This window comes from Tyto alba, unplaced genomic scaffold (assembly GCF_018691265.1).
Source record: "Tyto alba isolate M040663 unplaced genomic scaffold, T.alba_DEE_v4.0 Super-Scaffold_22, whole genome shotgun sequence".
Classification (NCBI taxonomy): domain Eukaryota; kingdom Metazoa; phylum Chordata; class Aves; order Strigiformes; family Tytonidae; genus Tyto; species Tyto alba.
In genome coordinates this window covers 39,568,111-39,579,108 of record NW_024881296.1, presented here as the reverse complement: position 1 = coordinate 39,579,108, position 10,998 = coordinate 39,568,111, and the positions used below count along the sequence as shown (strand labels likewise).

General features: G+C 51.7%; 1 protein-coding gene across 1 annotated transcript; it reads left to right on the top strand.

Moving 5' to 3' along the window:
* Positions 1-5,847: 5,847 nt before the first annotated feature.
* On the top strand, positions 5,848-10,152 carry MARCKS (myristoylated alanine rich protein kinase C substrate). Its single transcript, XM_042796106.1, has 3 exons — positions 5,848-6,304; positions 6,578-6,750; positions 7,933-10,152. The coding sequence occupies exons 2-3, from the start codon at positions 6,652-6,654 to the stop codon at positions 8,710-8,712; spliced, it is 879 nt and encodes a 292-aa protein (XP_042652040.1). The 5' UTR covers positions 5,848-6,304; positions 6,578-6,651; the 3' UTR covers positions 8,713-10,152.
* Positions 10,153-10,998: the final 846 nt, after the last annotated feature.

Below are 10,998 nucleotides of genomic sequence, written 5' to 3'. Positions count from 1 at the left end.
GTTTCTTGCTGTGACTGCTCTTAAAGGAGGGGCTTGAGCTTTACCGGAGTGTTTTTGCTTTTGTACGATCTAAGGAATTTTTGTTTGGTTTGGGTTGGGTTTGTTGTTGGGTTTTCTTCTTCTTGATTTTAGTCTGTGGGTCAGGATTTTTTTTTGAGGGGTGTGTGTGTGTGTGTGTTGGTGGTTTTTGTTGTTTTTTTTTTTCTTTTCCCAGAAGTAACTAGCTTCATTACTGGAGGTTGGTTATCTAGTTAGTTGACAGATATTTTTTTATTAGATATGAGAAAGACAAATAGTGTGATATCTTAAAAATATAGAAGTTCTGTTAAGTTTTCAGTTTCCCAGCACACCAGACATTCAAACAGTCTGGATCCTATTTAACAAACATTGTTGAATGTATTCAGTTAATAACAGCTTGGCAAATATTAGTAAAGGGCTTGTAATGGTTGTGAGTGACATAAAGGTTAAAAGCTTTCGATAGCATTGCACCAAACTGGAGGAAGGCTTGAAGAAACTGAAGCGATGCGCTCGTAAGAAACCGCAGCACTGATTAGGACATCATGAAATACTCTTCTCGGAAACAGAAAAAGGCGCAACTATTCTGCCAATCTGAATTCAGTTGCAGAACTTGAAACCTTTAACGGTATTTGGATCATATTGTCCTGTTCTCTCGTTATCAAAAAGAATACGCAGATTAAAACAAGAATGAGATTCCTTCACTGTCCCAACCTGACAGCTCCTGGGAAAGCAAGATGCTTTTTTTCCTATGCGTATGTTACACTGTTTCTCCATAATGACCAGGACAAGAGAAGAAAGGGCTTTGGGGTAGATTGGCATACGGGGAACATTATCTCTCGGCGTAAACTATGATTATCATTTTTGCTTTGCACGCTGCCCTCCCTGCACTGAGGAAAAGTCTCCGCGCACCCCAGGACACATGGAGGGTTCCCAGCAACTCCTCCGAGCTCAGCGAGCCCAGGGGAGAGGCACAACGGGAACACCAGAAAGCACACACTGTTTCAGGATTTCGGTAAACACCGAATTCCAGCTCTCAAAACCGCTCTTAGATTCACTTTCTTTAAAGGCTTGCCTGGACGAGGATAAAGGTGTATTTAAAAAAAAAAAAAAAAAAAAAAAGTGTCAGTGAAAACTTTTAATTAACATGTTTTCAAATTCTCAGCGTTGACAGGGTGTGTTGCATTTTAGTGCATTTGCCAGCAAACGTGTTAAAATACATTTGTATTTGTCCCGTCTACGTACGGCAAGTTAGGACACGTTTTTAAAAGTTTCAAAATTTAGCAGGAGTTAAAACATGTTCATGGTTGTGCTTTTACCTTAGCTGAGGGTGAGTGTCACTGGTAGGTTTTCCTGGGGCTCCGGAGAGCAGCTGCCAGACCAGCAGGGAGCTGTTATTTAGCTGCTTTCTCCTTTTTCCTGAGCTGTCAAATAAAAGTAACGTTTCATTTACCTGCCTTTCAGGAATGGATGACAAGGAATGTTTTATACGGTATCGGGGATAACCCCCACACACAAATAATAAAAAAATTAGTGGGATGGGTGGTTGGGGAGTCGGAAGCCATGCTTTCCTCGGGTGGCAAACTGCAGCTGGGGAGGACCTGAGGGGGGGTCAGGATTTCCCTAGCCACGTAACCCAGAGCGTGGCACCGCGTTCAGCTGTTGCTCCACCTGTGGCCAGACGCTTCCCAGGGGCAACTTGGCTTCAGCTGCTCTTGGGCCGAAAGCCAGCGACCTTTTTTTCTCGCCTCCCCCCAGAAGGTCAGAGGAAAGTTGATGTAAACCCTATATACCTTGCTTATCCCTGGCTAGCTTGACAGTGGGATTTGTGTTCGTGCCCGATAAAGTCGTAGCTGAGGGGGACAAATTCGGTGTTAATGATCATGAAGTCACAGCCGGGCATTAATGGCTCTGAGTCAGCCGGGATGGTGGTTTGCTGGGCAGCACCGTACGAACCGTCCGCACCTCAGTCTTCCCCTTCCCAAAAGGTAGAGGATGAAAATAATCTCAGGCAAAACGTGCCGAGGGGAGTCACGTTTTGGAAGTGCTGCGGAAAGGCAGCTTCATCCGGGGGGTGCGGCGTGAAATCGGCTGCGGCGGGGCCCTTCGCCTTGGCTGGGACTAGGGGAGGCGAATTCTGCCACCCCCCTGAGAACAGCCCCCCAGCCCTGTCTCTGCTTGTTCATTTTTGGGCTCCTCAGAGCAGTCTCTCGGTCATGGCTTTCACGTTCTTAGGAAATATCATCACCCACGCCACATGGGGGCCGTGATTTTTTTTGCTGTCACGGCTATCGTGGTAAAAGCCCTAACACAAATACACTTAACGATGGTACCACTTTTCTCAGACACTAAATCTCCAACAGTCTATGCGCAAACATCTTTATACTGGTACATCCTTGTTCCTGCCAAAGAAATACTGGAACAACTTTTCGTGTGGAAGGCACTGTAGAAAATTGGTATTTTCACGTTCACATCTGATTAGTCCTGTTGCAATACACCAATGAGGGATTGTTTGGGGGTTTTCTCTTTTTTTTTTTTTTTTTTTTCTTTCTTTTTTTTTTTTTTTTCCTCTTGGAAGAAGATTAAAAGATCAGGAACTCGAGTAAAGTGCAAGTTTAAGAATGAGGAATCTCCCCTCCAGCATATCTGTTCGCATGGTGCTTAAAGGTGTGGCGTGACAGGGAGCAGCCTGGTAACTGGTGGGCTCAAGAGGTCAGTCAAGGGGTTAAATCCTGTATTTGCACCTCAAGTTCAAGGGTTTGGCTTAGAAAGCAGAGATAGCTGTCCAGGTTGTAGTACACTGGGACTGACAGCGGGACTACACGTCTATCCCAGATTTCCTGCTTGTCCAGAGACTCTGCAGAAGAACTTGTGGAAATAAGCATGTAGAATAACATCAGTAAAGGCGCTTTTTTTTCTGCCTCTTTTTTTTTTTTTTTTTTAATATATATATATATCTCTTAAAGTTGTAAAACATTGAAATGGTTGAAAAACATATCAAAAGCATAATGCAAAGCATACGCCGTCAGAACTCCCACAGTCATTCTGTGAAATTTTCCAGTGACACTACTTTGCAATTCCGATGTAGCTACGGTGGAAAGCAAAACTGTATATGCCCATGCAGGTGAAATCGCATAGCCCCGTGCAAGGTGGACAGATGACTTCTGATACTGATGGTGAAGTCCTGTCGTGGTCTTCCAGCAGGTCTTCTCAGGCGGTCTGTTACTTCAACCAGTGTCAAAAAAAAAAAAAAAAAACCAACCAAACAAACAAAAAAAACCCAACCAAAAAACAACAACAGCAAAAAGCCCCAACAAAACAAACCCAACAAACAAAAAAAAGGCAAACCCAAAAAATAGACAGCCCCAAAGCAGGAATAACAAAATCACGATCTGCTTAGCATCCAGATTAAAAGGAGCAGAGAAAACACCTCGCGTGGAGTCCCCTCGGGAAGTGGAGGAGAATCACGGAGGAGGAAGCTGTCTGGCTGTCCGTGCCCCATGGTCGTGTCTCCACAGGGTGAGCCCCTCCGCAGCTCTCGCCATCCATCCCTCCATCCTTCCATCCATCCATCCTTCCATCCTTCCATCCATCCCTCCATCCTTCCATCCCTCCCTCCATCCTTCCATCCCTCCATCCATCCCTCCATCCTTCCATCCATCCATCCTTCCATCCCTCCATCCTTCCATCCCTCCATCCCTCCATCCTTCCATCCATCCTTCCATCCCTCCATCCTTCCATCCCTCCATCCTTCCATCCCTCCATCCCTCCATCCTTCCATCCATCCCTCCATCCATCCATCCCTCCATCCATCCATCCCTCCATCCTTCCATCCCTCCATCCTTCCATCCCTCCATCCTTCCATACTTCCATCCCTCCATCCTTCCATCCATCCATCCATCCATCCATCCATCCATCCATCCATCCATCCATCCATCCATCCTTCCATCCCTCCATCCTTCCATCCCTCCATCCATCCTTCCATCCCTCCATCCCTCCATCCCTCCATCCTTCCATCCTTCCATCCCTCCATCCTTCCATCCATCCATCCATCCATCCATCCATCCATCCATCCATCCATCCATCCATCCATCCATCCATCCATCCTTCCATCCTTCCATCCACCCTTCCATCCCTCCATCCCTCCATCCCTCCACCCACCCTTCCATCCCTCCATCCATCCTTCCACCCACCCACCCATCCCCTTCTGCCGCCCGTGCCCTCCTCCGTACACCGCTCCCCCCACGCCCTCCCGGGGGAGGAGGGGGACGGGTGAGGGACCCCCAGAGGGAGCCCCGGGACGAGGCGGCGGCACCCCAGGCACCCCCCGCCCCCCACCCGCGGGTGCTCACCCCGGCGGGGCCAGCGGCCGCCCCCCCCCCGGGGGGAAGGGGGGGGGGTGCGGGTGTTGCCGGCGCGGCGTGCGCGGCCGCGGGTGGAAAGGGGGAAGAAGCCCCGCGGGGGAGCGGGAGGCCGCTGCAGCGGGTTGGGCGGCCGAGACAAAGGGATCGGCGGAGCTGTGCGTGAAATGCGGCGGGGGGCGGGGGGGGGGGGGGGGGGGAGGGAGGTGCTCCATTCCCCCCACCCCCCCGAAAAAAAAAAAAAAACAACAAAAAAAAAAAAAACAAAAAAAAAAAAAAAAAAACAAAACAAGAAACCAAACCCACAACAACCACCAACCAAATGCCCCTTTTGCCTCCAAGTAAGCGAAATATTCTCTGGACCGGCTGAAAATAACCGGCTGCCCGCGCCGGGGTTCCCGAAAGGCGGAGGCGGCCGCACAAAGCCCCACCGGCCCCGCCAGCCCCGGGGGGAGCCGCGGGGGGAGCCGGGGGGGGTGGGCGGCTGGGCCGAGCCTCCCCTCTCCGCAGCCCTTCATTATGGGAATGATTTTAACCTCCTTGTTTATAAACAAGAGGCGTTTGGAAGGAGATTACCCGAGTTTTGGGGGGGGGGGGGGGGGGGGGGGGAAACACGACACACACACAGACACACACAGACACACAAAAAAAAAAAAAAAAAAGCAAGCAACCAAAAAACCACAGACCCCCAACACGATCGTTCTGACGCTCGTTTCTGCTCCTTAAAAAGGGGGGGGCCGGGGGGGGGGGTGGGGTGGGTCGGGGCCAGCCTTTCCCGCATCGCAGCGCGGAGGGAGCGGGCTGGCCCCACGCACACGCCGCCCCCTCCCCGAGAAAGGAAATCAATCAGATCCGTGCTATTCCACCCACCCGGGCGCTGCTGAGCGCTGGAGATCACCGTTAATTCGCATGCATTAGTTTCGGGTTACATCTTATTCGAGGGTTTAAATTCAACGTAAATACACGCTCGGGGCTGGGGTTTGGGAAAGCGCAAAAAATGTTTCCCTGCTCATGTCGCTTCGCCCACTGCTTGAGCGCATGGAAATGTAACGTTGAAATGGGTCACCGCCTCAGAAAATACTTTAAAAACACAAATCAGGAATAATCAGACAGCCGAATTTAATTAGAGCCGTAGGCTGATCGCGAAATATTTTATTCCAAGCCAATATCGCTGGGGGGGGGGGGGAAGGGTCCGTTTCTGCTTCGGCAGCGGCTCCTGCCGCCGCTGCTTTGGCGTTCGCAACATCTGGCCTACAGACCTACTAATTTCGACTCGTGATCTCGTTTGGCGAAACCCGATCTACGTGGTTCAAATACCTTCCAAATTGGGGGGCGATTTAACAATCGCGACCAATTAAACCCGGGGAAGAAGAAGAAAAAAAAAAAAAAAAAAAAAAAAAAAAAAAAAAAAGGCAAAGCAGCAAATCTCCTCCTTCCCTCTCCCCCCGCCCGCCCCGGGCTCGCACACGCACACGCACACACACACACACACTATCTGTTGCTCTCTCACGGTGGGGGCGGGCGGCGGGGCCGGGACGAACTCACACTCATCCTCACGGCGCGTCCCCCCCGCCCCGGGGTGGGGGGGGGGGGGGGGGGGCACCATTGTTTCTGCCCGCCCGCCCCGCTTTATCGGGGTGTTTTTGTTCGCGACCCGGCGCGGGGCTCCGCGCGCCCGCCCGCGCCGCGCCGGAGCGGCACATTCATTATCGGCCGGGGGGCTGATTTCAAACCGCTGCCATCGCGGCTCCATTGTTCGCCGGGCGGCCAGGCCCCGCCCCCCTTTGTGTGGCGCGGCGGCGATTGGCCGGCGCCGGGCGGAGGGCTGCCGTCACCGCTCGGGAAGCCCATTCATCTGTGCACTTGGGCGTTGGACTCCGCATCTTATTAGCAACCAGGGAGATTTCTCCATTTTCTCCTTGTCTACAGTACGGCTACAAATCTGGGATTTTTTATTACTTCTTTTTACTAAACTTGGGCTCCTTTTTTTTTTTTTTTTTTTTTTTTTTTTTTTTTTTTTTTTGCTCGACTTTTTCCTCCCTTTTTTTCCCCTCCCTCCTGTGCTGCTGCTTTTTGATCTCTTCAACTTTAAATTTTTTAAAAGGAGTGCATTATAATCGGTTCTGTTCTCTCTTCTCTTTTTTTTTTTTTTTTTTCCCCTCTGGTGTGTGTGTGTGTTGCTGCTGCTGCTGGTCGCCCAGTATTTATACCAACCCAACGCTCTTTGTTTCCCCTCCTTTTGGATCTGTTGAGTTTCTTTGTTGAATAAGACAGCATGGGTGCCCAGTTCTCCAAGACCGCTGCAAAGGGCGAAGCCTCCGCCGAGAAACCTGGGGAAGCAGTGGCTGCATCTCCATCCAAGGCGAATGGACAGGTAATAAAAAAAAAAAAAAAAAAAAACCAAAACAAAGCAAAACCCGAAATTAAAAAAATATTAAACCTACTCCTTTTTTTAAGCCAACTTGGACGGACTCTCTTTCGCATCCTGTTTAATTCTTCTTCCTTTGATGCCCCAGTGGCACGTTGAATGGACAATACGGTCGATCCTTTTATCTTTGCAACTCGAGGCAAAGGAATAATTTCTTTATCTTTTTTTAAACGGGCTCGGCTTTGAATGATTCGTTCCTTTATCTTTCCTGCTCGGGGGGGGTGGGGGTGGGGAAGGATGAGAGGGGCACATATTTTTCCCTTTTTTTTGTTGTTGTTTTTTTGTTTTGCTTTTGTTATTAATTTTTTTTTTTGGGGGGGGGGGGGGAGGTTTGTTTTCGGTTAATCCCTCGTGTATTACGGTGAAGCGTCCCAGCGGCTCTTAAACGGCAGGCTCCGATACCGCTCGGCTTTTCTGCCCGCTTTAACCTCCTCCTCCTCCTCCTCCTCCCGGAGACGCTCGGTTGCCACTCGCGCGAAACGCCCGCCGTGGCGGCGGGACGGCGGCTGCGTGGCGGCGGGGGCCGGGGGCTCGGCGGGAGCGCGGGGCAGCTCCGCCGGGGGTGGTGGGGGGGGGGGGGGGGCACGGCCTTTTTGTCACACACCCCCCCCCCCCCCCTTCCCTCCCTCCCTCCCTCCACGCGTGAACCGGCTGCCGGGCTGGCCGTGCCCCCCTCCCGGGGCGGGCACCCCCCCCCCCCCTTCCCGGGGCGGCCACAGCCGCGCTCCGGGCCGCCGGGAAGATGCAAATGCGGCGCGGGCAGAGGTGCGGGGGGGGGGGGGGGTGTGTGTGGGGGGGGGGTCGCCTCGCCGCACCGCCCGGGCGGAGCGGGGCAGCGGCGGGGGGGGGGGGGGGGGGGGGGGCGAGCTTTGTTACCCGTCCCCTCCCCGCCCGGGGGGGGGCGCGGAGCCGCCGCCGCTGCGTGGAACCGCGGCGCCCTCTGGCGGCCGCCGCCCGCCGCTGGGGGCGCCCGGGGCGGGGATTATTGCGGGGGGGGGGGGTGTGCGGCGGCGGCGTGCCCGGGGGTTTGGAAGCAAAAAGCGGGCGAGGGAAGGCCCCTCGCGTGCCGCCCGTTCCGTTCCCCGCCCCTCTCGGCACCCGCCGGTAACCCCCGTCGCTGTCTTGCAGGAGAACGGCCACGTGAAGGCGAACGGCGACGCCTCCCCCGCGGCGGCGGAGGCGGGCAAGGAGGAGGTGCAGGCCAACGGCAGCGCGCCCGCCGAGGAGACGGGCAAGGAGGAGGCGGCCTCGTCGGAACCCGCCTCCGAGAAGGAGGCGGCCGAGGCGGAGAGCACCGAGCCGGCCTCCCCGGCGGAGGGCGAGTCCTCCCCCAAGACTGAGGAGGGCGCGACCCCTTCGTCCAGCGGCGAGACCCCGAAAAAAAAAAAGAAGCGCTTTTCCTTCAAGAAGTCCTTTAAGCTCAGCGGCTTCTCCTTCAAGAAGAACAAGAAGGAGGCCGGCGAGGGCGCCGAGAGCGAGGGAGGCGCCGCCGCCGCCGCCGCCGCCGCGGAGGGCGGGAAGGAGGAGGCGGCGGCGGCCCCTGAGGCGGCGGGCGGCGAGGAGGGCAAGGCGGCCGCCGAGGAGGCCTGCGCGGCCGCCGCCGGCAGCGCCGAGGCGGGGAAGGAGGAGGCGGGGGACTCGCAGGAGGCCAAATCGGACGAGGCCGCCGCGGAGAAGGCGGCGGGGGAAGAGGCCCCGGTAGCGGCGGTTTCGGAAGAGCAGCAGCAGCAGCAGCAGCAGCAACAGGCGGAGGGGAAGGCGAAGGAGGAGGCGGCGGCCGGCGCCGCCACGAGTGAGGCGGGAAGCGGCGAGCAGGAGGCGGCCCCCGCGGAGGAGCCGGCGGCGGCGCGGCAGGAGCCCCCCTCCGAGAGCAGTCCGGAGGGGCCCGCCGCCGAGCCGGCGGAGTGAGCGCCGCCGGCTCGCCAACACCACACACCCCCCCCCCCCCCCCTTCCTCCCTTCCTCCTCCTCCTCCTCCTCCTCCTCCTCGCCGACGGACTTTTCTTCCACCCCCCCCCCCCCCCACCCACCCACCCACCCCCCCTGTTTGTTTGTTGGAGTGGTGCCAGGTACTGGTCTCGGAGAACTTGTCTACAACCAGGGATTGATTTAAAAGATGTCTCGTTTCTTTTTTTTTTTTTGTTGTTTGGGTTTTTTTTTTTTTTCCTCCCGCCCCCCCCCCCCCCTCTCCCGCAGCTCCCATCTCAAACCGTTGTGTGTTGCCGCCATTCCAACGGGCGGTGGGGGGGCCCCCCTCCGCCCTCCTCTCCCACCCTCTATATTTTTGGTTTTTTAAATTTTTTTTTATTTTTTTTTCATCAGTATTAATGTTTTGTTTTGGTTGGTTCGGGTTTTTTGGTTTTCGTGTTTTTGTTTTTTTTTTTAATTTTTTTTTTTTTTTTTTTATTATTTTCACAACTCTCCTCATATTATGAAACTTTTTCCCGATCGGTCTATGGACATGCCCATATATGAAGGAGATGGGTGGGTCAATAAGGGATATCAAATGAAGTGACAGGGGCCGCAGTGGGGAACCCGGGGCGCGCAGCCCTCGCCGGGAGCGCGCCCCGCCAGAAATGATGTAAGGGGTTAGTCTTTTTTTTTTTTTTTTTAAAAGAAAGTTATTACGATGTATTTTGTGAGGCAGATGTTCTATAAGGTTTACAACACTACAAGTCTTGATTAAGAAGGAAAGGAAAAAGGAAAAAAAAAAAAAAATCAATACCCAGATAAAGAGATCATAGTCTTAGGAATTCATTTAAACCATAGGAACTTTTCACTTATCTCATGTTAGCTGTATCAGTCAGTGATTAAGTAGAAATACAAGTTGTATAGGCTTTATTGTTTATTGCTGGTTTATGACCTTAATAAAGTGTAATTATGTATTACCAGCAGGGTGTTTTTAACTGTGACTATTGTATAAAAAAAAAAAACAAAAAAACAAATCTTGATATCCAGAAGCACATGAAGTTTGCAACTCTTTCCACCCTGCCCATTTTTGTAAAACTGCAGTCATCTTGGACCTTTTAAACACAAATTTTAAACTCAACCAAGCTGTGATAAGTGGAATGGTTACTGTTTATACTGTGGTATGTTTTTGATTACAGCAGACAATGCTTTCTTTTCCAGTTGTCTTTGAAAATAAAGGAAAACTCTTCAGATGCAATGGGTTTTTTTGTGTAGCATCTTGTCTATCATGTTTTTGTAAATACTGGAGAAGCTTTGACCAATTTGACTTAGAGATGGAATGTAACTTTGCTTACAAAAATTGCTATTAAACTCCTGCTTAAGGTGTTCTAATTTTCTGTGAGCACACTAAAAGCGAAAAATAAATGTGAATAAAATGTATAATTTGGTTGTCTTTCTTTTACGGATACTCTGGTAGCTTAAAGGGACTAGCCAGTATTGCCTAAATTTGTATAAAGTCGTGTGCGCTGTTAGCACTAGCTTTGAAAACTACCTTCCTGGATCCTGGACTCTGTAACGCTGTGCATCTTTTAGAGAAATTGGGCAGTGCACCAGGTAATTTGGAGGCTTTTCTGCCTTTAAAAAGAAGACTGGAAGGCAGTCTGAGCATGTACAGTGTACGATTCTCCTGTCCAGGCTCCATCTTGCTTTTAAGACCAGAGGTATCCAGCGTATGAGAGTCTTGCCTCTTGAGGAAACTTAAGATTTGATTCAAATCGCTTAGGGTGGGGCACTGAAATTTTTACAGCGAGTTGCTTAAAAATTAAGCTCTTGAGCAGGCGTCCCACCCTCAATGCGCTGGTCCTACTTAGGTACCCAGACGGATTTGCTTGAAAACTTTAGCCTGGAGGGAGAGAGGGGGAATTCACACTGCCATTCTTCTCAGAGTAATTAAGAGCAATATTTTCTTTTTTTTTTTTTTCCTCAAGTGCTACTCCCAAGTACAGGTGAGTTACAGAGCAGATTTCAAAATTTGTCTATAAAAATAATCACTTGGTGCTTGCCTTTAATTGTTAGGCTTTTTGGCTAATTTCCAGCATCTTGCTCAGGGCATATTATGCCTTAATAAAACAGTGGGTTGGTGCAAGAAAAGCAGCAGTGGTATTTGGAGGGTGGAAATTGATTCAAGAAAGTGTTGCTTCTAAGTTTATAGGCGAAAGTTTAGTGTTACACTTATTTGCTTCCACCTAAATTTTCAGCAGAAACTCTTTGGAAGCAATTATGATT